The following is a 26,802-nucleotide window of genomic DNA, read 5'->3' as shown; positions in this document are numbered from 1 at the left end:
AATTACTATTAAACGTAAAATTTTCAGTAGAAGTAACTAATGAATAATGCCTACATTACAAGTAGTAAAACAAATTTAATGAAATGCCTCAAATGGATCAACCAATAAATTTTTCATGGAGCCACTCCACATTTCAATTCTAAAACATGTGCACTTTACACATTCTTTTATATCATTTTTCATCTCAGCAACCTGGAGTTGCAACAAAATTAAAATTTTACAAGAAAATAAGATTCGTCACAGATGAATTTTAACAAGTAGATCTAACATTATCTGACAGATTATATATTGAGTAGGGCCTAGTGGTAAAAGTAAAACTCCATACGGAGCTGTTTTAAAATTTCTGACTTTATAATTAAGTACTCTAATTTCTTTCCCAAACATGTGTTATCTATTCTCGTCTTCATTCTATGTAGTATGGCATGCTAAACTTTATGATGGTCTAAAGCTACCCATTTAACCAGAAAAAATTATGGTAATGACACAAGGAAAGAGCATGAATGGAGAATAGATTTCAGTGACTAAAAGAAATTATAAGATATCTATGGGGTCCACTGTCATCAAATGCATTGCTAGGTAATTGTTACGTGCTGAAGACAGACATGGTAAACTCAACTTATTCTAATGACACCAAGCAAAACAATTATAGCAACACAAGACATTCAACTCCATGAATGCTACTCTCTTAAACAGTTAAACTTGAGATGACCATGCTAAGAATCACAAACATATGAATAGGGTAGAGAAGCCCAGCCGATTATATGATCTTCATAGAATAAATAAATTGGAAAATGGAAACAAGTACACTGACCTCTGCAATATGCTTGGAGTGCAATTGCAGTAGAACGCATCAATAGAAAATCCCTGCGCGCATGATATGTTCGTAATCGGCGTTGAATGCACTTCGCAGCATTGTCTAATACTTCAGCTCTTCGAGCATCCAGTATACCAATTTGACCAGCCCTAAGAAACACCTTGGTCCTACCCAACTACAATATAGTAATATTTTACAAAATAGGAACACATTTCAACAGCTGCATGTTTGTTTAAGGTAAAACCTTCAGATCAGCCACATAAATGGATACAACGATCAAAAGCACATTTATAACACAGAAATATCCAAGAGAAAACATTAAACTGTATAGTATAATAATTTTTTGGTTAAATTACATGTTTAGTCCATAAGTTCTTGAACTTTATAAATGTCTACTAGATCCCTACATTTTGAATCCAAATTGTTTGTCTGATAGGTTCACGGATTTTAATAAATATCATCAGACACCACCCTAAAAATTTGAGGACTAAACTTGAATTTTAAACTAATCTTATTCAGATTACTCAGGGAACAAGAACAAATCTCAACTTTCAATTTTTCCAAATTATTCCTTGATGTATCACTTCTTCACATTCACACCACATTCATGCACTCATTCAATATAGGCAACGATTAAAAGAACAGATTCATATGACAACTTTACCTGAAAATTTTTTAGCTTCAACTTCTGTAGAATCTTTTCTGTAATCAATCTTTCATCGTAGCTACAAAAACAAAGTTGAGCAGAATACATTATCATGTAACCCAGAAAACAAAAACAACCGGGAGGGAGGGAGGGAGGGAGAACAACCCGCACAAAGAAAACAGAGAATGACAAAGACATCAAGGTGTTAATTTTTAAGCCTAAAAGGTAGTACCAGTTGTATATGCTTTGGCTTGTTGGAATTCATTATTCCATCTTTTTAATATACAATGGAATTTTTCTCAAGATCCTTTTTTTGTAGGAAACAAAATGATTATATTCCAAAAGAGAACAAGAGNAAAACCCAAGAGACATGTTGATGTAGCCTATGTATTCGCAAGTTATAATCTTCCAAGAATGAATCTTGTGCATCTTTTATTGAAGTGATAATAATTATCTCATACAAGAGAAGAAGACCCCAATTTATAGAGTTTTATTACAAGTGGGGTAAAAATGGAATTAACCTAAAATATTACTCAATTACCCAATTAACTCCTATTCTTCTTAAATCATGCTACCTCCATAAAAATAAAACTCGTCCTCGAGTTTTAAAAAGAAAAGAATGAAAAAAATCAAGAAATAAAATAAGCTCATTCAACAGAATATGGCCAAACCAACCTCCTATACCTTAAACAAAAATATTCTGATTAAAGAACCCATCAAGAAAATGTGTGGAAAAGAATTTGGGTCATGTGAAATTGTTATAAAACAAAGGTTTGAGACAATTATGAGGGTCAAAATAGGTTGGGTTGAGAAAATGGGCTGCAAATTGGTTTAAAAATTGTGAGTCTATGCTAGGATAAAATTTGTGGGCCGGATTATACAGGGAATGGGTCAAAATTTTGGAAATTGAAGCCAGGTCACATGATGCATTGAGCCAAAAATATGAAAAGGTCAAGGTTTCATCTAGGTTGAGTTGCGTAGCTGTCAATGAGTAGGTCAACTTCCAGGCAGATATTTTCTTCATTAAAGAAATCGTAATTGTACAGTGTGTGTTGAAATCGGTTGCACACGACATAGAGTTCGTCGGAAAAGTCTTGATGGCACTTCCCATCACCTTCAACCATGGGTTTGGCTTCATGAATATCATTTTCTTCATCTTCCTTCAGACTGAGTCGCACAATCTTCAAGTCGGAAGTACTAAAATTTCTTTCCTTATGGGTTCCACGCAATCAACTGAAATTAGGGCTTTGATGTTTTCTGAATCCATTCACCCATGGTGGCATACTTCTTCAATCGTACTTTCTCTACTTGAATTGTTTCCATTTTCTTCAATTTCGTCAATTTCATGAATCTCCACGAGATTTTCACCAAAATTGTCATCAAGGTTCTCTATTTGGAAAGTTTCCAACTGAGATTCCTTTTCTTCAATATACAAAATCAATCTGTTCTTGAATTCTTGCAAATGATTTGATAGTTGATTTATACTTTGGGTCACTTTTCCCAATGAACATTGGATTTCTTTTGCTATTTTCTTTACATTCTCAAATGCAATAGGATCAAAGTAGTCATTTTGTTGGATTCTTGAGTATGTTTCCATCTCATAATAGATATAGAGCTGATTATTTGATTTTCTTGAATAGGAACCAACCTTTCTTGGTCATGTTTCATAACCAAAAGAGTAATTTTCGGCCTTGAACATTCTTCTTAGGATATAAAAATCCATTCTTGATAATTCTTTAATTTTTCTTCTTTTTTGACTTGAATTTTAAAGGGTTCCGCCTAAATATACGTGGGTTGTTTGGTAATGAGCAAACACTCTAAGCTCCATCTCGCAATCAGCATCGCCAAGAGTTTTCTAGTCTTCCACCAATGACCGTCATCATTGGCCCAAGCAGTTGCTTCGGTACCAAATTGATGTAGCCTAAGCATTCTCAAGGAATAATCTTCCAAAAATCAATCTGGTGCATCTTTTATTGAAGTGATGATATTGTCTCATACAAGAGGGGAAGACTCCTATTTATAGAGCTCTATTACAAGTGGGGGTAAAAGAGGAATTAATCTAGAATATAAACCAATTACCCAATTAACTTCTTACTTCACATGTAACAAGCAACCAAAGGGATTGTGCTTCGTACAAGCTTGAAGGCCGTTGCAATGAGGAAATTTTTTTTTTCAATACTCTCTTCCGCAAAATGTACCATGTAATGGTTTCCAAGAGATACAGGAATTCAAGTTTCTACAAAAATGACATTTTGTGTGATGGTGAAGTTAATATATTTTGCACAAAAGAATCACAGTCGCCATATTGAGCCCTAACTGGGATTCGCGGTCACCTCGATGTAGGAAAAAGCTAAGATGGTATAGATCCTTTATTTAGTAGTTGTGAGATCCCTAAAAGACAGGTGGGTTCTTTATCTTATTTTGGCTACCAAAGGCATTGTCCTCGCCCTGTGGGCCAATTTTTTGAGGGGATAGAAAGAGTTCAAATTCTTTGGGCAGATTTTATCTTAGCAATCCCTTGGAGGATTTGGATATATAATGAACAAAAGGGCCTTTTGAATAAGCAAAGGGAATCTGCACCCCTCGCTCCTTTTTTCTTTTCTTTATGAACAACCAAGCTATGAAAAAATACATGGGCATACCCAAAAAGAGAGAGAGAGAGAGAGTCCACAAAAGATGAAGGCAACCTAAAGAAAGACCAATAAAGCAAATCTTTATTAGAAATACGCTCTCTCTCTCTCTAATTAATCTAACTATAACACATTCCTTTCTCTCCATTCTCTCTCTAGCTAATTTCTATATAACACATCTCTCGCTCTCTAAATTCTAATCCTCACTAAAAAAATTCTATTTGCAGCTTCTCGTTTATGCTCTCTATATATTTATTAATCTTTCTATATTTTCTCTTTTAGTCTTTTTTACTTGAACTAAAATTGATTATAATCCAAAGAACAAACAAACAAACATGTTTGATTCTTTTGTTTTTTTAAACAATAAACGACTCATTGATGCAATGAAAAAGACCAAAAGTTTAGGAGATACAAACTCTTGCAAGGAGAGAAAAAAACGAAAAACAAATACAAGCAAATAGACATAACCTTTCAAACAACTACGACCGACAATTCGCCTTCAGCTGTAGAAAAACAAAGGGTACTACCAAGCTACCAAAGGAATCCAAAAAACAACCACCAACCAACAAAGAGTGGACTGAGTAGACTGAAAACTCTTCAACGATGCACGAACTAAGGACCAATGAAAGAAGCCTTTGATGAACCAGTACCAAGAAACTTGAAAAGAAACAATCTCACAATGCTTTAAAATCTTCCAACAGGAGCATGACACAAAGCCCAACAAGAAAAATTAAACTGCCGCCACTTAAAGCTTCCAAAAACGGCAAACAAGAAACCAGCCAAGCCACCCATTAAAGAGCAAACCAAAGAAATTTCTTCGACAATTTCTATTAGAAACAAAAATTCAACTCTAATTGACAAAACAAGTTGCATCAACTCCTTAAAACTTTACGAGAAGGGAAGATGGGTGAATCCAAAAGATGATCTAAATTTAGATAAGTGAATGACACCGAAATCATCCTTAAGTTTCTTCTGAAAGAAAAAACGAATTGAAAGCTGAAGTCATTCAACCATAGCACCTTCAAGTCAACAAAAACGAGAAGCTAAAATAGGAACTTATTGGTTGTCCCATCTCTTCCATATAAAACAGATCATTAGCACCTCAAATATCGTAGTAGATGTTGAGACCGCAACAACTTTTCAAATTCATGGTGGCAAAGCTAAGATTTGAAAAATAACTCACGAAACAACTGCAGAACAGTGGAAAAACTAAAAACCCAAAAAAAAAATGAAAAACAAAGTAAAAATGGCAGAGCATAGCGAGTTAGGCTACAGCAAGAAAGGACAGCGCAACGAGGGTTGGGAAACCGATGATCAAGGAAGGGCTAGGAAGACAATGAGAGATAGAAGAAGAGAAGCTAAAAAACTAGAGAGTGGAGCCGATGTACGAAAATCAGCAAAAAGGACCAACGAGCCGACATTGGAATTGACAGGGAGCCGGCGTACGAAAGGCAGCAAAGTACGACCGGTGGCGGTAGCTGTTGGGGTTAGGTCAAAAAGTTAGGGTTAGCAAATGCGGATGGGACAAGAGAGAGAGGGTTGGGAGAGGGAGAACCATAGTTACAAGATGAATTTTTTTGTTTTGTTTCTTTTGTTCTTACAAATAGAAAACCAAAAATTATTACAAGTTTTTGTTTTTTTGAAACAGAAAGCAGAAAAACCAAAATAATTATAAAAAGAATAGGACCAAAATATATCAAAATAGAGAATATACAAATAAAACAAACCTTCCATCCAATAAATCAGGTGCCAACAAACCAAAACGGTCAATAAACTCTGCATAAGTTCTTCTGGTGGGATAACCTGCTAGACTTATTCGAACAGCCTCCAAAACACCCTTCACTCAACAAGTTAAAAAATATATATATTACATTGCATCCTATATGACTAAAACAAGGACTACATGCTATTATTGCACTTGACTCAAATAACAAACTGCATGTATGTATAGAACACAGAAATAGAAAATCTACAAATCAAGAAAAGAACCCAAATTCCTTGTATTTTGAGGATTAGTCTCTTTTCATTTTTTCAATGAAGTTTTGTATCCTTTCAAAAAAAAGAAAAAGAAAAAGAAAAGAAAACGATCCAAATAGAAAAAGTCAATGTTCATGTCTACATAATAGAATTTTCTTAATCATTATCACATTTCACAATCTCTGCTATTTCTATCTTTGTACTCACAACCGACAAATTATCCTGGAAAGATATTTTGTTAGTGTCTCCAGAACAACTGCACATGGTAAATAATATGCATATAGAAATGATGTTGGTATTTGATTTCTAAGCTACTTTCTTGAAGACTGTTCAACACTGCTAGTAAACTATTTCAGACACTATAAAATGCACAAATCTCTTAATAAGCTTCCCACTAAAACAAAAATATTATTTAAACATATAAATATAATTTTGAATAAATGAATGGCCCAAGCACAACATCCAGTAGCCTTTTCCCACCCCACAGGCATTATTGATCAAAGCTTCTCTCACGTCTAGTAAATCAAAACTTATGTTGACATATATCTCTACCAGCCAAGTACGTAGATTTCAACTTCTTAAATTTTAGCAGCTCGGATAATTTGAGAGAGAGAGATGTGTATTCAGTGGATTGGGACAAGAATGATCAAACAAAAATGATCCACTCGATCAACAAAGTGTCTGATAAAACAAGTTTGAGAGAGAGAGAGAGAGAGAGAGAGAGAGAGAGTTTCTGAATAATATTTCTGAAAAATTGTATTGAAATGAAGGGAGAGTTCAGTTTAAATACTAAAATCTGTACAGCCTAATGCTAAGAAGTTACCAACAGTAACTTTTCACGAAACAAGATTACAAAAGTCAACATTTAAAGAATCTGGTATCTAAAGACAAAAACCTAAAGAATTGGTTGCTGCACTTAACTAAAAGACAGAAAATAAAGAATCATTGATTAAAATACATCAGTGTCGTTCTCAAAGGAAACTTTCACAGTTACGAGTTACCTCTCTAAAGTGTTTATAGACTATTCCCTTATCATCATGACCTTTTCTTTATAAGACACTTCAAAAAGGATTTCAAAATAAGAAACTCCCTTTAAAGTTTTGTCTTTTCCTTTTCTGTTTGTGAGATTTTGGAGTTGCTATTTTTGTCTTTTCCTCTTTAAAGTTTCTGCCGTGAAGCACAAGAGATTTTGGAGGTCTTTCTAGCTAGTGGAGGTTTTATGTTTGTTTTAAATTTTATTTGAATCTTGGAAGATGCTCCAAGTTTTATTCTCTATTAGAAGGACAGTACAAACTTTTGAACGTGTTTGTCAGCCTGATTGATTGGGTTGTTGAGAGTTCTCCAAGGGATTGCTTTGAACTCAAACAGCCGCAGAGCATATGGAACTATATTTGATTGGTTGCACCTTGCGCATTTGTTTCTCCTCTTGAAAGGTATTTCTCAATGGACCGGCACAGCAGAGAGAAAGCAACTCAGGAGGTTTTAAAACAGATTATGTTATCGTGGGTGGTTTTGTCCTTTGCCTCCTGTTCAAGCCTCAAGTCTTGTACTTTGCTAGTAGTTTGGCAGTTCCATATTTTATTCTTTGGGTGTTGTCTTAAGGGTTGTTATCCTTTGTCTTTCTTTTTTCCTTGTTTGGTCCAATTTCAATATTGTATTTTCTCATTTCTTTGTTTGTTTCGTTGTAATTTGAGCATTAGACTCCTTTAATTAATTCAATGAATAAAGTCTTGTCTCCGTTTCAAAAAAAAAAAAAATAAGAAATTCCCTCATCATGACCAATTGGAAAGATTTTTCAAATCTTTTCTGGTCTTGGTTTAGATGAAATTCATATTTACACCCTTTTGTATTTTTCTTAATTTCATGGTAGTTAAAAAGATAAAAGGGGATCTGAGAAAAACTCAATGTCTTGGAGAATCATGAAGAATGATCTCATTAAAATTAAAACTAAACTGAATACAGAAGCCTTCTTAAATGAGCTGGATAAAGGACCGTCAACTTGCTTTAAAGGTAAAACTATTCAACTAAAACTTAAAAATAACCTAACCCGCCCAAATATCAAACTTAAAAACAGGAGACTTTAACCCTTTTAAACAATTAAGGGAAATCCCAAGAAGAACCCTACATCAGGATCTTCGCAAAGCTAGTGCACCTTTGCCACCCATTTTACCCATGCAAACCTTTTGCCGTCAATATGAGTTTCCGTCAATGCAGCGAAGAAACAACTCAAGTGCAAAATGCAAACTTGACTTGTTTTCTTTTCATTATATTTATGAAAAGAGACTAATGCAAACTCATTAATTCAATGAAAAGTTGTTTCCTTCCCAAAAAAAAATGCAAACTTTTTACCATCAACATGAGTTTGAGTTAATGCAGTGAAGAAATAACTCAAATGCAACATCATAAGCCTTAGATATACCTGCTCAATCCTAAAACACTTGATGTGTTTCTTATGATCCACTTTCAAAAGTCTTATAAGCTTGAAGAATAAATAAGTGAGCATTAGCCTCTTTTCATTTCATCAGTGAAAAGTTTTGCTTCCATTTCAAAAAATTAAAAAGAAAAAGAAAAATAAATCAGTGAACTGAACTTGCAACTCAAAAACCTAAAACGATCTAATTATTCTTACAAAAGCGTACATAGTTCAAACAGGGAAACAACAAAATCCCATTTTAATGTATAAATCATTAGTTGGAAACTAAAATCAACCTCACCAAGTAAACAGCCAATAGGTTACAAAAATGCAACTCAAGTTAGCATAGGAAGGTTAATCACGTATCTATCTGCATGTTGAAAGTTCCGACAAAAGAAAAGATATCAAATTTCCAGAAAACTGACCCCACAACGTAATTGATGCAGAATGCTTAGGTTCTCAAACTTCTGAGGCCTATTAAGAGAGTTTGGCTTCACACAGCGTACATAATGGGGCTCAGTAGAATTCAGTGTCTCCATGAGTGCTTGAAGTTGTTGCTATTAGCACCACAATTTGGAAAATGTAGATCAGAACATTAGGTGGCAAAAAGAACAAATAAAATTATTGAGTAGATATAGCATTGTCGTGACTTGTGAGCATCGCTCTTTAAATAAAAAGGCACAAAAATCTAAGTAATTGTACTCAAAGAAAAAGCTATCCAAATAGTACACCATTGTAGTTATAGTAAAACACGCCTTTCATCCAGAACACCATTGTTTTCTTGTCCTCAACTTGGACAAATAATAACGCTATTGAATAAATCCAAACACGCAAAGGGTTACTATCCAAACGTCTTCAAACTCTTTCCTGGAAGAACTACAAATATTTTCCTATATAATACCTCCAAATTATCATTAGCAAAGCTTCAACCTACCAACACTATGAACACTGAGAATTGGTACACGGTATATAGATTGAAAATACTTTTCAGAGTCTCACCTTAAATCTTGAGGCTACGGAAGAAAATTTATATGATGATCTTGAAGATTCCTCTGGTAAGGAAGAGAAAAGGCCAGCAACAAAATTGCATCTAGAAGAAGCCAATAGATTGCAATGCTCTACCACAACATAATCACGATTTTTATCTAAAAAGGTATCCGTATGATAAGTGACCTGCAGAAAGAGGAAAAGACAGCAACCTTAGCTAAATGAAGTAAATAGTATTTATTTCAAACAATAAGATCAAACATCTGCATTAAAATACTACACACCTTTCCAGCATAATGGGAAAGGGTGAAATCTGTTTCTGAAAATTTTGTTCTTTCCAACCTCGGATGAGTACGAAAATTCTGAAATAATTTGGTTGAGAATGTTTCATGAGTTGATCTTGGGAACATACTGCAAGGAAAGAAAAATGAGGGATAAGGATATGGTGCAGCAGAGTAACTTATAGCTAACACGCACCAATTGATATGGAATAACTCAGACTGTACCAAGCCTCATCCAGCAAACCAATGATCCCAATAGGTTTCTGCAAGTCATAGAGATAAGTTAATAGGCAAGTGGGAAAAAAAAAACCCAAACAATTAACACGGGCTTGGAAATATGGGTTTATGTATGCGTCTGTGTGAAAGAGGGAGAGAGAGGGATTCTCTAAACTAAATATATTGATTTAAATCAACATGGAAATTAGCCAACAATTTGGCAACACATCCACGAGCTAACTACCAGAAGTGCAATAAGTAGTCTTTGATCATGAAAATGTGGATAAGATAAAGAATAATTGTAATGCTTAGAAAAAATGGTTGACATATTCACAAATATGTCATACAAATAAATAATTTACAAATATGACAACTTGTTAAATGTTCAGATCTATCGTCGATATACCATCTATATAATCTATCGGTATCTATCACTGATCAACCATTTTAATAGTCTATCATTGATGTACTTCTATCACTAACAAACAATCTTTTTATCTATCATTGATAGACAATTTGGTTTTTTAAAAAAAAAAAAAAAAGAAAGAAAGAAAGAAAGATAACTTATGGGAATGAAAAGAGACTAGTGCTCGAGGACACATGGAAACAAAAATGTAAAGACAAACAAGGGCAACTAAAGAGGAGAAACCATTTCGCCTTCTGATGTGGTTAAAAAACCTTTCAGCATACCAGAGAACAACCTCCAACCCCGAAGCGGTAGACCCATTGACACATGAATAAATGACCGACCACCGGAAGTAGGCCAAACAACACATCTCATCACCCACCTTGAGATACCTTTAAATTTTGATAGTTTTACAACTCCCACGTCATCCTTTAGCTTTTCGAATAAAGAAGTTATTGACTTGCCCTTGAAGTAATTCCGAAATCTGATCCACAAACCATTTTAGGTGAGCCTTTGCCAAAGGAAAAACCTTGTTGAACTCCACATCTTCCACAAACAAGTTTCCTTCATCCAACCATATGCAGAAGAAAGAACCATTCACTTTGCAACTTTGGATTTCCATTTTATAGATTTGATAAAGGAGTAATGGAACACGGAATAGAATGATGACCATAGTGCTGTCGGAGAAGAGAAGGTGACCCGTGGGGGGGGGAGGGGCGGCGGGGTGGAGGTGGGCCCAGGCGGGCAGGAAACCTCTTTATTCTTTGAGGCTGTGGAAAGATATTTGACTGTGTCCATCATTTATATACCTTTATTAGTTATAGATACAGATAAAGTCAAATCATGTCATATTTGCAAATACTTTTAGATTGGGCTAGATTGTGCTACTATTTTGTGTAATATTTCCATATATGCAATTGCCCCTAGGATAAATATAAGTCAAGAGCACCATCGTTCTTAATGTCACTTCTCAGTTCTCACAACCGTAGTTATGAACATGGTTTCCATCCTCAACCAAGGAAGAAATCTCAAAAAGTAAACTCACACTAAAGTTTTTGAAGTTAAATAACCTAGATATCACCCCCCAAACAGGAAAATAGGCATCAAAGGAAAACAGGATAAAACCTTCTCGATCAAATCCAACACATCCTGATTGTCAATGAATTCAATGTAGCTCCAATTTATTTCCTCTTTGCTATACTCCTCCTGTTCCATCTTAAAGACATGCTGAAAAAAGTAGAAAAGATTAAATACAAGTCCCTCATAAGTAAAATACAATAAAAATTACAAAGCTGCACACCTCATTAAAATGTTGCTGAAGCTTTTCATTTGCAAAATTGATGCAAAACTGCTCAAAACTGTATAAATTGAATGTGTTAATGAAACAATGAACAACAATGATGGTACGCCAAGATTCAAATCAAAAGATCATTTGTGATCACAAAAACAATTCATTTTGAGTAGTCAAGTTCGATAGACACTTGATACTGTGAGAAAACTAGAAAATTTCTTTTTCTAAGCTAAAAGGATGCATGACGAATATTAGATTCAAACGAAAAAGAAGCAATACGAAGTTATAGCAGATAAACAGTGAAGTTTCAATTACAAAGGTGGGAACAAGACAAGAATTTCTTCAAGCATCGAGATCTCTCATGCTGGAAAATACTCGAGAAACATTCTATTACTATTACGTTCTTGAAGATAAGTAAAAGCAACTTCCATCCATTTGTAGAAATAATATAGAACTACAGAGACCACCATATGTCTACTTTCACTTCACCACTTCAAAAAATTATACATTTTGAAAAACTCACTGATTACTTACCATCAAGACCCAAGATAAAATCTATATCTATTGCCATCTACAAGTATTTAAAGATATATAATTTGTTGTGCACGGTAAATAAACTTAATCTTAAATCACCAATTGACCCACAAGCTTAAGCTAATGCGTGAAGGTAAATTTAATTATATATCATCTCTCCATCACTTGTGGGCTTGAAATATGAAGGCCCAATAGTGGAATATTAATTGGGGAGACAACATTGCAGAGGCTTGAACATAGGACCTTCCTAAACCACTTGCTTTGATACCATCTTGAATCACCAATTGACCCACAAACTTAAGCTAATAAGTTAAGGTAAATTTAATTATATATCATCTAACACTTCGAGATCTATACTTGAAGAATAAAGACAACAAACCCAACAAAAAAGCCTTTCTAAAAAGGAAAAATGAACTACAATAGGCTACTTAAAATGCCCAGGTACAAATCAATCACAATAACCTAAGGCAAATAAGCCTAAGTTTCTACCTCAAAATGACATATATAAGTCCCAACAATACCAGATGTTTTTTCATAGCTTCAATATCAATCTCATTTCTCCTTTTTTGTAAAGTTTGGCTCTTAACTGATAAAAGTTATTCTCAGTTCCCCATCAAAAGGAATAAATATCAATTCCACGTTCAGAGCCACAAATAGCAGGATTGCTTTATTTCATCCAAGATTCCCTAAAGTCTACGACTCAACATATTTCACACCATTTTCCACTGACAATATCATACTATACAAATCTAAATCTTAATCAAGAAGCTCCACAACAAAAACAAAACAAATGCCAGTACTTAGATATATTACAATTGTAGAAGATACCACTCAATAAAATAAGATAAACAAATTAAGAGCAGAGAATGTAGCTAGTCAAGCCAAAAACCTTCTCAATGTTAAAATGTCAATATACCCTACTCGATGAGATTTGAATCTAACAAAATATTATAAGCTAAAAGCAAATACGATTAAGCTCTAATGAGAATTTATAATGCTCGAGACAATTGAACTGCTACATTTCAAATTCAATGCATTACGAAATCAGTACTTTCAAATAAATCATAAGGCTGACAATGCAACTCCAAATGTAAAGAAATAAGGTTGAGAGGAAGGAGATTACCTGTTGTCCTTGAAGCATTCGAAACCGTAAATGTCCAGTAACCCAATTTGAAATTGAGAATTCAAATCTTGCCCAACAGACCGGTTAATCTTATCAACAAGCCTGAAAGAAACGACAACACATGAAAAATATGTGATGTGGCCATAATGTAAGTCAAAAAATTTGAAGTTCCAGTGACCATCACCAATCAAACAGACGAGCATAAACAGTCTTTGCCAATGCATCCCGACTAGCAACAGCACCTTCACAATCTAGCGCTTTGACAATAATTCCTTCACGAGTTTGAATTGAGCGAGTACAAAGGGCTGAGACCAAGAGGTTGGAATCACACCTAATTGTGAGAATGCATATTTAGCGATTGGCAAAGAAAGTACATCAAGATGGAAAGTGAACATCAATGTGAGTTGATTGGTCATTCATGTTATCAGAAAATTCTTAAAAGGAACAACAGATTGTAGTACACTATTCATTGATGCAAGTCCTAAAAGTGATTGGAGAAACACTCGTAATACAGACATGCAATTAATCACAACAATAAAAGCTTCATCATTTGTAAAATAAAATGGCAAAAATTGAAGCACCTGGAAGGATGAGTAGGATTTGGGTTGCGCAAAAAGCTAATGGGTTGCAATGGCAATAGTTAAGTTGGTGGTGATGTTTGGAAGAAGCAGGCGCAAGGAATCGAGAAATTAAAAGCAAGTAGGCTCGTGGAGTAGCAAACCAACGTGATTTTCCAATTTTAGACCTTAGCTCCCACACCACAAGTACAGAATACACACATTGGGACTAGGACAAGCATAGTGCTTTTGAGAATTAAGTTATGGGAAGGATAGTAGGAAAAAGAAAGAGTGGCTTGGGATTAGAGTCTGGCCAAATGTATTGCATACATGCCCGATGTTATGGTATCTCTTTGGTTCAATGATGAGCTAAGTTCTTGACCTTTCAAGTTTGCATCTCATATATCTCTGAGTTTTCAATTTTGTGCCTAATAGGCCCCTAAGTGTTTAATAAGTCCCTAAACTTCCAATTTAGTGTCTTATAGTACCTAGAATTTTCAATATTTTTTTGTCCCACTAGTCCTTGACCTATTTGACATTTTTAGAATTTTAAAGATCTATTATATACCAAATAGAAAGTTAGGTTCCTATTAGACACAAAATTCAACTCGATAATTTTAAAATATATATATATATATATATATCGAATATGCTATAAATTTATTAAATATTGATTTGAAAGTTTAGGAACCTATTAAAAACTTGTAAAATTCAGAGACATTCGATACAAATTTGAAAGTTTAGAGATTTATTGAACTCTTTTAAAGTTTAGGAACATATTGGACACCACCCTAAAAGTTCAAGAACAAACTTGTAGCTTAACCTTTCTCTATCAATTAATAATAATAAATAAGCCTTCACATTATTTTATAGTATGACTTGTGAAGATTATGTAAGAAAATATTAAATCCATCCTACTCTAAGTTTTGAAGTTTAGAATTACTTAAATATGGTATAAGATTACAAGGTAGTAAATTGAATCCTAGTGACATCATTTCCTCCCCAATTGATATTAATAGTTCATAGCTTTATGAATCACTAATATTTGGACTCAGGAGGGAGGGGAGCATTAAGAATATCTACATAGCATTAAATATACTCTAATTCATCAAATTAATCTCTTGAGTTTAGTTGTAGTCTAACATAACTAACTCAGACGTTATTGTTGTGTCTTCTAACTACATCATCCATGTTGTCTGACACAAGACGTTGTTGGGTTTTTCATCTCTACGTAGTGTGTAGTCTGACTTATTTTGACTACATCATTTGAGATCAGGATAACATAGAGCATATATAAGGGTTAGTATTACATCTCGTCACTTTCACACTCAGTTCTTAAATGAAGGTTATGTGATGTCAAATTACGATGGAAACCAAGTTAATTTGACACCGATGATGACTATGACACAATTTACACTTGCTTTCAAAGGTGGGCTTGTTCTAGGCTCTGTTTAAACAATAATTTCTTGATGAACCTAAACAAAGCAATGGCTAAATAGATTTCATTTGCATGTGTGAAAGGGCGTGGCAATTGAGGTGTCAAAGATCCTTTTGCCTAATATACGCTACTTTCTTTTAGACGGTTGTCTACAAGACTATTCAAAAAGTGGAAATTACATTCCCAATCAAAGCAGTTCATGACCATCTTTGCCCAAGGTTAAAAACAGACAAAAGAAACCACAAAAAATCAAGACCAACCAAAAGCTAAAACACAAAAGAAAAAAAAAACACAGGAACTCAAGTTGTAGATTATAAAAAATAAGGGGTAGTTATCAGAAGAAGAGTTGAAACCGTGACTACATATTTTCCACCATGCGTATATTTTTCTTTCCATAACAGAAACCCGAGAATGCAATGCGAAGAGAAAAAGGGAACAACCTAAGGGCAAGGATGACATATGTCCCCTTGCACCATGCGTAGGTATTCACTCAAAAAGAACACCAAGAAATTAAAGACTTCTTTTATGTATTTATTTAAAAAATTATATTATATTTATGGAGAGAAAAAAAAAAAGAGATACACCAAAATAACTACCAATTCGATTTAAAATATCGTAACATGGTAAGTGTGGAAAGCATTTTTCGGGCTACCCATAATCACCTACATGAGAAGATTAGAAGCCACCCCTAAATGAATGGTAGACTTTTCATCCTTCAAGACTGAAGAGTCGTGTTCTTTTCCGGGAGAAAACTCAACATTCCCCAGATGCAAAATCGCAGCCAAGGTACGAAAGATAGCTTCCTGATAAGATGATAAAACCAGAATACATCAAGTGATTGTGCCATGTAAGATCTACCGTAAAAAGACTAGGAAAACTCATTGATATATCACTCTCAAACCTGATCCTCATGGCTTATACCAACTATGTCCATTGCCCTCCTTGTCCTAATATACTCTTCAGCATTGCTCACTCCATCTAATTCATACGTCTTGCTTTGATTTAAGTAGCGAAAATGACTTGGGTGGTCTAACTTGTACTTCTCTGCATCCTAGACATGAATACACCAAAAAAAAAAAAAAATTGTTTATATCTATTTTAGAAATTCTCTTTTAACTACTTTCTTTTTTTTTACCATTATAGTGTTATAAAAAAAAAAAAATACATATATACTTCTTGAAGAGCATACTAAACATCAAAAGCATGAAATGATGTCAATACAATAGTCACATTAAGAAAAAATATATATAATAGCACGGACATTAAAATCAACAGAATAATAAGAGATGTAAGATGTAAGGCAAATGTGAAAGGTGTTACCCTTCCAGATGCACATAGCTGATAAAAACAATGATAGTTCCTCTCAGGGTTCGTGATTTGTACAACACGAGAACGTTCTAGAAGATAAGTTCTAATTGCAGCACCCGATATTCTACCATTGGTATCAAATTGAATTTCAACAAACTTTCCAAAGCGACTGCAATCAGAAAAGAACAAAACAATCCCATAAGTAACAACATCTTGAGTTGAATTAAATACACACATCGACATATAGCATCATTACAGTACAGACAGACTAACAATAATTGCAAAGATAGACTCTGATCATTTGCATTATCCATGAATTCGAGCTATTATGTTCACTAAGATTGGGGTCTATACCATATGCTTTTTCCAAAATAACTTGAGGTGAGCAAATGTACCCATCTTTCAAGATTATAGTTTTTATCCAAAGTTAGCCTTCAATCAACAGAAACAAACACCAGGACAGTGAAGGCAATATATTGTCAAAAGAAATAAGAAAAAGTATTAGATATAACAACTTGTTGAAATTAGGGTTTTTTACTCTAGGGGCATTTTTGTCTTTATACTTGTACCCTAGGGTTTCCCTTTTTTCTATTTAAACTGGCAGTCACTGTGTATTCTGTGTATCAGTCATATAATAAATTCCTTCTTCTCATGGTTTTTTCTCCCTGATTAGGGTTTTCCACGTAAATCTAGTGTGTGCTATTTTTCTTTCTCTACTCTGTATTTTTCATCATGGTATTAGAGCATGGAGACGAAACCCTGGCCACAACTGAGGAAAACCCAATAGGAGAATCTCAAACCATTGGCACAGAAATAGCCACTATTATCCAAAATGCCATTGACCATATTTCCAAGATCTTCTTCCCTACTTTCAAAGATCCGACCAGTCGGCAAATAGATCCAACCATCCCAGTCTGTCCGATTTCGCGATTTTCTACCGAACTCCAGTTCGAAGCTCCGCAGACCCGGTCGATAGCTTCTGTGCCGCGCCGCACTCCAGATCTGTCCGTCGACGCGCTTCAGGGGACGCAGTCGACCGCCGCCGAACTGCACGAGATGAAGTCGACCCAGCCTACCCGCGACTTTCTACCAAACCAGTCTAACTTCCAACCGACCAGCGATCTTCTGCAGAACTTCCAGCCAAGTAACGCTGTTCTTCCAGTCAAGCCTGGCAGTTTCTCTTCTGTGCGGATCGACCCATCAAGTTCGGCATGTAGGTTTCAGCCAATCCCTCAAGCAGGTACAGGCAGAGATTTCCAGCCGGATGCAAATAGTAGTTTGGGGCAGTCATCACCTATCATTGGTGGATTTGGAAGAGATTCATCGTCCCACCGTCGAGATCAGAGGACTATAATCCAAGACCGGTTTACTCAGTTGCAACTACAGATTAAGAGGCAGAATAAGATGTTCCAACAACAAATGGCTGCAATTGGAGAAGCATTGGGATTGGTATCCAATGTCCAGTCAGATCTGAATCAGAATCAACCGATTTACCCTGGAAATTCAGTAACTTCTTTCCCTACGTACTCTTCAAATTTATTCTCTGGAGTCATAGGCAATTCTTCTAGCTTTATTATAGGAGAAAAGTTAAATGGTGAAAATTATTTTTCCTGGTCCAAATCTATTAAAATGGCCCTTGAGGGTCGTCACAAATTTGGGTATCTGACAAGAGAAATACCGAAACCAAGGCCAGGAGATCCCCAAGAACAAATTTGGAAAGGGAAGAATTCTTTGCTGAGATCTATTCTGGTAGGAAGTATGGAACCCCAAATTGGAAAACCTCTATTATATGCGGCCACAACCCAAGATATTTGGGAGGCAGTCCAAAAACTTTACTCAAGGAGACAGAACGCTTCGCGTTTATATACTTTACGTAAGAAGTCCACGAGTGTAAGCAGGGGGCAATGGATGTTACAGCTTCAATAAATTGTCACTTCTTTGGCAAGAGATGGACTTGTGTCATTAGATGATTTGGAATTGTCCTTGTGGAGGAGTTTTGCACTATCAATCTGAGGAAACCGATCGTGTATACGACTTCCTTGCCGGACTGAATTCTAAGTTTGATGCAGTACACAATCGTATATTGGGAACCCATCCGATACCGTCCCTAATGGAGGTCTGTTCTGAAGTACGTCTTGAGGAAGAAAGGCCTAGGGCAATGAATAATACTATTGTGACCCCAATAGATTCAGCTGCTTTCAAAACTTCAGGCCCTGATAAACAGAACAGTAAGCCGCCACCAGTTTGTGAACATTGCAAGAAACCCTGGCACACGAAAGATCATTGTTGGAAATTACATGGTCGTCCACCAAATGGTAAAAAATGACAGTCAGGCCGAGCACTGGTAAGTGAATCGGTAACGGGGGAGACACAGCCTCAGAATCAGGAAAACAGTCAGAATACTACTGGTCCAGTAGGAGTCAGTGCAATCACTCAATCAGGTATTTCTCATTCCTTTGGCTTTGTTAGTATAACTGGTAATAAATCATAGATTTTAGATTCAGGGGCCACAGACCACTTGATTGGTTCCTCAGACCAATTTCTCACCTATCAACCAAGTGCTAGAAATGAAAGGATCAGGATTGTTGATGGATCCCTTTGCCCCGGTTGCTGGAAAAGGACGGGTGTCACCCTTTGAGGGTTTAGTTCTCCAAGATGTGTTACACGTGCCAAAAATTTCTTACAATCTTTTATCTGTTAGTAAAATTATAAGGGATTTGAAATGTCGTGTTATCTTCTCACCTGATGCTGTTGTTTTTCAGGATCTGAACTCAAGGATGACGATTGGCACTGTCCGGCATGACAGAAGACTCTATTTCCACTGAAGAAGCCTCATTTAGGATATGTGATAGGACTAGTTTGCTTTCATCTCATTTTTCTGTTTCTGAAACTGATTATATGTTGTGGCACTATCGCCTTGGACACCCTAACTTTCAGTATATGAATTATTTATTTCCTCATCTTTTCCATAATATTAATATTTCTAAGTTAAAATGTGATGTGTGTGTCCAAGCCAAACAGCCACGTGTTTCTTTCAAGTCTCAACCTTATAAGCCATCGAAACCATTCACCTTGTTCCATGCGATGTTTGGGGTCCAACACCTGTTACTACCATCACTGGAAAGCGATGGTTTGTAACCTTTATTGACGATCATACTAGGTTAACATGGGTTTTCCTTCTGACCAACAAATCCGAAGTTACATCGATCTTTCAACAATTCTATAACTCTATAAAAACCCAGTTTAATGCCAAAATCGTTATTCTCTGGAGTGATAATGGTAGGGGATACCTTAATAATTCCTTAAGAGAGTTCCTAATCTCGAAAGGAATAGTCTATCAGAGTTCCTGTGCGAACATCCCTCAACAAAATGGAGTGGCCGAACGGAAAAACCGTCACCTAGTCGAAGTTGCTCGGTCTCTTATGTTGTTAACTTCCCTTCCTTCCTATTTATGGGGTGATACTGTCTTGACAGCAGCCCATCTGATAAATCGAATGTCGTCCCGGGTTTTAAAGTTTCAAACCCCCTTAGATTCCTTCAAAGAGTCATACCCAAATGTCCGACTTCTTTCTGATGTACCCCTCCGTGTCTTTGGCTGTGTTGTGTTTGTCCATACTTATGGCCCTAACCAAACCAAGTTTACTCCTCGGGCTCAGAAATGTGTCTTTGTGGGACATCCACTTCATCAACGTGGTTACAAGTGTTATCATCCCTCTTCCAAAAAATACTTTGTCTCCATGGATGTAACATTCTTCGAAGATCATCCATTCTTTCCCAGTGGTTCTCTTCAGGGGGAGAATACTAGTGAAGAAACCAATTGGGGTCCGAGTCTCGCTGTCCTGCCTGAACCCGAACCCATCCTTGACATCAGTACCAATGAATCTATTCTACCAACCAAACAAGTCCCATGGATCACATACTATAGGAGGAATCTCAGGAAGGAAATGGCGCCGCCTGTTATTTCTCCGACTCCGGTCCATGAGTCAGAACGGAGAACAGTTCCAGGTATAAATAGTTCTATCCCTAATGATAATAAATGTGATAAAATTGATGCTTGTGTTGAAAATGGTGAAGGCAAAATTAGGGAAGACAATAACAACAAAGATGTCATCGAGGCAGAAAATGATGATTGTGAGACACTTGTTCCAGCAAAGAATATTGTTGAATCTGGATAAGAAATGTCACCTATTCCAGCTGAAAACACAGTTGAAAGTGGAAAAATGACAGAACATGAAACGTATGAGCAAGAGGGTGAATACAGTATGGAACCCGAAGGAAGTAAAGACAGAGATGCATCTCTTGACCTCTCGATTGCCCTAAAGGTATCAGATCATGTACGAAATACCCTCTGCAAAGTTACTTGTCCTATAGTAACTTGTCTCTTGAGTTCAAGGCCCTCACTACGAACCTAGACACAGTGGTGATACCAACCGGTATACACACAGCACTGGAAATTCCTGAGTGGAAAGCCGCAGTCATGGAAGAAATGGGGGCACTCGAGAAAAATCATACGTGGGACCAAGTCACTCTTCCAAATGGTCATAACGCAGTCGGATGTAAATGGGTGTTCCCAGTAAAATATAGACCCGATGGAGCAGTTGATAGATACAAGACCAGATTGGTTGCCAGGGGTTTTACTCAGACATTCGAGGTTGATTATTCCAAGATTTTTTCACCAGTTGCAAAGCTAAATACAGTATTGACCCTTCACCAGCTTGATGTGAAGAATACCTTTCTCAACGAAGAATTGGAGGAAGAAGTCTACATGAGTCCTCCCCCGGGATTCGAGAAACAATTTAACCACCGAGTTTGTAGACTAAGAAAGTCCTTGTATGGGTTAAAACCGTCCCCAAGGACCTGATTTGGCAGGTTTACTTTGTTTGTAAAGTCACAAGGGTATAGTCAAGGACATTCAAATCTCTCTCTTCATTAAAAGGTCAGTATCTAGAAAGATTGTTGTTTTGATTGTTTATGTTGATGATATTGTCATTTTAGGTGATGATACCTCAAAGATTGACTGATTAAAGGCAAAGATGGCTGAGAAATTCGAAATCAAGAATCTTGGAAAACTAAGGTACTTCCTTGGAATGGAGGTAGCTCGATCAAGAGAAGGGATTTCAGTTTCCTAACGGAAATATACTTTGGACTTGCTTAAGGAAATAGGTATGACAGGCTGCAAACCTGTTGATACTCCTATAGAAGCGAATGCAAAGTTAAGTGATATGAGTGAAGGTGTTCCAGTTAACAAAGAAAGATATCAGCGACTTGTTGGGAAATTAATATATCTCTCCCGTACTAGGCCCGACATTTCATATGCAGTGAGTATGGTAAGTTAGTTTATGTAGTCTCCATACGAAGAACATATGAGGGCAGTAGAGTGCATTTTGAGATATCTGAAAACTTCTCTAGGGAAAGGCTTGATGGTCAGGAAAACTGAAAGGCGATGCATCGAAGCATACACAGATGCAGATTGGACAGGGTCTGTGGCAGACAGAAAGTCGACATCAAGGTATTGTACCTTTGTGTGGGGCAACCTTGTCACATGGAGGAGTAAAAAACAAGGGGTTGTTGCCAGAAGCAGTGCCGAAGCTGAGTACAGGGCCATTAGTCTGGGAATCTATGAAGAAATTTGGCTTGAAAAAGTTCTAAGAGACCTTGACCAAGATCATACCAGTCCAATGAAACTTTATTGTGATAACAAAGCCGCAATAAGCATAGCAAATAACCCAGTTCAACATGACAGAACAAAACATGTGGAGATTGATCGGCATTTCATCAAGGAGAGACTTGATGGTGGCAAGATCTGTGTTCCTTATGTTCCTTCCAGCTAACAAATTGCAGATGTCCTAACAAAGGGACTACCCAGACAATTGTTTGACGCGTGTGTAGGCAAGTTGGGTTTTATTGGCATCTACGCCCCAACTTGAGGGGGAGTGTTGAAATTAGGGTTTTTTACTCTAGGGACATTTTTGTCTTTATACTTGTACCCTAGGGTTTCCTTTTTTTCTATTTAAACTGTCAGTCACTGTGTATTCTGTGTATCAATCATATAATAAAATTCCTTCTTCCTGTGGTTTTTTCTCCCTGATTAGGGTTTTCCACGTAAATCTAGTGTGTGCTATTTTTCTTTCTCTACTCTGTATTTTTCATCATAACTTAAGATAAGCAACATTATGATTTACAATATAACTAAATATATAATTGCTATGAAATACTTAGTGATGTGGCATTTAGCAATATTGCGTCCCTATTCATTCATGCATGAAATTGAAGAGAATGAAATTCCTTGTCTTGAAGAACAAAAAGACAGTAGATGATGGAGAAAATCTAACAAGGTTTCATGACAGATTAGAACGATGTAGCAGGGTAAAGATTCACAAACCAGCAGGGCCCGTCTTCAACTAGGCTAAATGATACTCAGAGCAACAATAATTGGAAAAAAGTACATAATAACAAGTTCTAGAAAAAAATTACCGACCTTGAATTATCATTTCTAACAGTCCTTGCATTACCAAATGCTTCCAGTAAAGGATTTGACTGCATGGGGCAAAAATTGAACGTGCTCATACTATAAGGAATAACTAACAGAGTAATAATACTACTGTATGATGAGGATAGAAACTTAATGCAGTGCAACTATATCAAAACCTAGATTTTTAACATAAATGTGCATTTTATATTTTTGGAATGAAAAACAATGTTCCAACATCAGACTTACTACGTCCATCCAAAACATATTTCACATATCCTCTTCACAACAAAAATTACTCGTAAGCTAAATAAAACTTCACCTCCAGAAAAAATAAACAAAGTAAAATTATTGTGATCACATATAAATCTTTACCAAAATGGTACAGTATGGAATTGGACTGACAGACAGTGACCCTTACTTCAAGAACTTGTTGCTCAACAGTTCTGTCATTGCCTGATGCTCGACCTCCAACAAATGTAAGATACTGCATGATCAATTTTGTTGTCTCGGTTTTCCCTGCCCCACTCTCTCCACTGACCAATATAGACTGGCTTCGACCCTCGCTAATCATTGCTCTGAAAAATGAAAGAATATAAATGAGGGCCCCATTACTGCTACATCATGTGAAAATTCTATAGATGATGCATTAGCAACTGCAAAAACATTTACATGTAGTCCGGGTATCCATTAAATTGATTTTCCTAAAACTTTACCTACCTATATGATGCATCAGCAACAGCAAAAACATGAGGGCTCAGTTCCCCAAAAGGCGCTCCCTTGTACTGCTCCATCATGTGAACGTTGTATAGATGGGGAAGCTTTGTGAATGGATTAACGGCAATCAAAATGCTACCAGTATATGTCTAATAAAAACCAAAAGGCAACAAACATGTATATATAAGTTCACAAACGGTTTTATAGTGATGCCAAAAAGTATTAATTAAAACAAGGTATCTGAACAACTACAATGGCAGATAGAGTAATTTATCCAGAATATAGATTCTGCCATGATTCTGGATTGACAAGACTTGATCATATTGATGATGTTAAAAACCCTACAATGGGCAAATATTTGAAAAAAATAACTTCCTTTCACTTTTAGGCTTTCCTGCCCTTTTATCTTGGTCCTTTCCTTAAACACCAAGATCAAGTAGAGCATGACATGTATGGTCAACTTCTAACTAAAACCAAAACCCGAAAGAAGATTCAAGTAGAAAGTCCTATATATGAAGATTTAGAATAATAGTTGATGCTCAATCACGATGTGGTATAAAGAGAAACAGAGCTCTATAAATTAATTTATTAAAGGTCGAGTATTTAAACGGTCATGTCCATCGACATCTTAGCAAATAAGCTATCTTTGCCAACAAAGTAAAAGTTTACTCATAGAATAATACCTACTTGCATAGTTGTCCAATGCTGGTTAAACTCAAGCACTAGCAACATACCATTTATGGAGGTCTTAAGTCATCGAATAAAAACAGAAATCAAACCCACAGGCCGGACACGAGACTGCAGAGACAAAATACTCAAGGAACCCCAATATCCAATCCTTTATGACTATAACTCCGTGTGATAAAAACAACTAATAAGCTAACTTATCGTCAATAAATTATAGTTAACTATACTTGACCCATAATTAAGTATCTTAAGGCCAAAACTCATACTAACAATTAATTTATCTACCTATCAAAGTAGAGCTTAACTACATCTTACATATATGTCATTGAGAGAATATCTTCTTTGAAGATTATAAAGCACTCCAGGCTCATTCAAATAGGTCAACTTCGTCATGTCATCCACTCCTCCATGGTCATCCTCATCCGCGTCCCTCGGCAAAAGCTTCTCAGGAACAGCCAACACCTACAGTTGACAAAGCAGAAATACAATTAAGAACATCACTTCTTATCGCTTTAAAATTCTGAAAACTCGCCTAATAGAAGGATGGGAAAGGAAACCACCTTCTTTCCAGTAACAGTTGAAACTCGAACTTGTTTGCCAACGAAGTCGAGGACTTCAGCCGCCACCCAAGCAAAATCTTTATCTTCCACCCAAACCTTAGACCCCTTGCGTAGGCTCATTTTTGGTTGCTACAATGGAACCGTGAGCAGAAAGAAAGCAAAATCAAGAGGTTTCGAACAAAGCAAGATTGAAATTGAAACCCTAAGAACAGAGAATGGACAAGATAGAGACAGAGGCAGAGAAGAAATGGACTTGCAGAGACATTGTTTTTGGAGAAACTTTTGGGTTCCCGCTCTCTAACAGGTGTAGACTTGAGTTTCTCAAAAAAGAAAATAATAACCCAGAAAAATTAAATTGTGAAACTGGGCGAGATATTTATACCGTAATGGACACGTCACCCTCTACTGCTCTCCCAGTACATGGACTCGATTCTTTTCTTTCATTATTTTGTTTGTTTATTTTTTAAGCTGGCGATTCACTCAACGTCTCCTTTTATTCTTCCCATTTCTATTTTCTCCTCTTTCTATTTTCCGTTGAAGAATTTATTTCCTTTTAATTACTTAAAAACGACTCGTTTGAATGCCACCACGCGCTACGTGGGAGCGTCTTCCCCGCCAAACGGATTTTTACGTAAAGTAGATTTTGAATTTTTGAATTTTTGAAATAATTCTATTTGTACTTTTTCAACCTACCACCGTCGAACAATCTGTCTTGTTCTCAACCATTATCTTTTTCTGACCCAATTTTTGCACACATATGAGTTTTGGCCACGACGCTACTCTATGAATTTTAAAGTAAATAATGTTGGAATAAATAGTATGTGACAATTTGTGCACAGATGCATTGTTTTATAAATAAACCTCTCTTTTTATAATTAACCAACTTAAAGAAATATATGACTATTCAAATGGCAAGAATAATTGTAAATATATTTATTCTTCAAATTGCATCTAATAACTTTTTCAGTCACTTTTTCTTCCATAAAATATTTCTCCCTTTTATAAATTTGTTCAAATTCGATCTTTTTCTACAAAGTATAGTTTATTGGATCTTGTAGACGAAGTGTTGCTTCCGTAATAAAGGTAATATGTTCTACCATATGAGACAACTACTCATAAAACTCAGACATTGAAGTGAATAAAATTGTCTTAAGGAAACAATGTAAAGTTATTGGGTTCAGATTCTCTCCTGTATACAAGACTACTTATTTTCTGATATTCTATGTGATATTAATCATATAATAAATAAATGTATAAATAATATTAAAATTATAATTATAATCTCATTTGTGTATGTGAATATGATTCCCAAGTTTATAGTAAAAAACGCTAATAGGTAATATAATATTTGTAATGCTAATAGGTCAACCCTCGACCTCTTAGTCATTTATGGAGACCATGTCTCCTTTTTACAATTAGGTTAACTAACGATGGTTTAATGCAATATTTTTATAAAAAATCAACAATATACTAGTAGTAGGAATCAAATTTATGATTTATTGACGATACATTGACTAAAATTAATCATTTAACAATATGAGGACTAAAAGTAAACAATTATCAAAATACATTGATTAGAATGGTATTTTAATCTCTCATCATGGTATGATATGATTTTTTTACAATGTCAAAATTTGTTTTTATAATGTCAGAGTAAGCACAACTCAATTGTCATGCAAATATGGTGATCAAGAAGTTTGTGGTTTAAATTATCTTACCTTCTATTATATTAAAAAAAATTGTTTTTA

General features: G+C 35.7%; 1 protein-coding gene across 2 annotated transcripts in view; it reads right to left on the bottom strand.

Moving 5' to 3' along the window:
* Positions 1-25,548, bottom strand: part of LOC120075266 (myosin-15) — a 60,908-nt gene extending 35,360 nt beyond the window's left edge. The window contains exons 1-20 of one of the 2 annotated variants that reach the window (XM_039028483.1): positions 25,437-25,548; positions 25,055-25,183; positions 24,810-24,956; positions 23,811-23,956; positions 23,512-23,668; positions 23,100-23,158; positions 16,634-16,790; positions 16,215-16,364; positions 15,980-16,116; positions 13,503-13,649; positions 13,319-13,420; positions 11,671-11,728; positions 11,496-11,597; positions 9,974-10,011; positions 9,752-9,878; positions 9,480-9,653; positions 8,906-9,037; positions 5,818-5,927; positions 1,479-1,539; positions 812-989 (exon numbers count right to left, since the gene is read on the bottom strand). In XM_039028483.1, coding sequence (XP_038884411.1) covers positions 812-989; positions 1,479-1,539; positions 5,818-5,927; positions 8,906-9,037; positions 9,480-9,653; positions 9,752-9,878; positions 9,974-10,011; positions 11,496-11,597; positions 11,671-11,728; positions 13,319-13,420; positions 13,503-13,649; positions 15,980-16,116; positions 16,215-16,364; positions 16,634-16,790; positions 23,100-23,158; positions 23,512-23,668; positions 23,811-23,956; positions 24,810-24,956; positions 25,055-25,174 — 2,302 coding nt within the window. In that variant the 5' untranslated portion in view covers positions 25,175-25,183; positions 25,437-25,548. Of the gene's footprint in view, positions 1-811; positions 990-1,478; positions 1,540-5,817; positions 5,928-8,905; positions 9,038-9,479; positions 9,654-9,751; positions 9,879-9,973; positions 10,012-11,495; positions 11,598-11,670; positions 11,729-13,318; positions 13,421-13,502; positions 13,650-15,979; positions 16,117-16,214; positions 16,365-16,633; positions 16,791-23,099; positions 23,159-23,511; positions 23,669-23,810; positions 23,957-24,809; positions 24,957-25,054; positions 25,184-25,317; positions 25,387-25,436 lie in introns of those variants that run through there. The other variant, XM_039028482.1, reaches the window with a different exon arrangement.
* Positions 25,549-26,802: the final 1,254 nt, after the last annotated feature.

The sequence above is a fragment of the Benincasa hispida genome, chromosome 4 (assembly GCF_009727055.1).
Source record: "Benincasa hispida cultivar B227 chromosome 4, ASM972705v1, whole genome shotgun sequence".
Taxonomy (NCBI): domain Eukaryota; kingdom Viridiplantae; phylum Streptophyta; class Magnoliopsida; order Cucurbitales; family Cucurbitaceae; genus Benincasa; species Benincasa hispida.
This window is presented reverse-complemented; position numbering and strand designations above follow the sequence as displayed.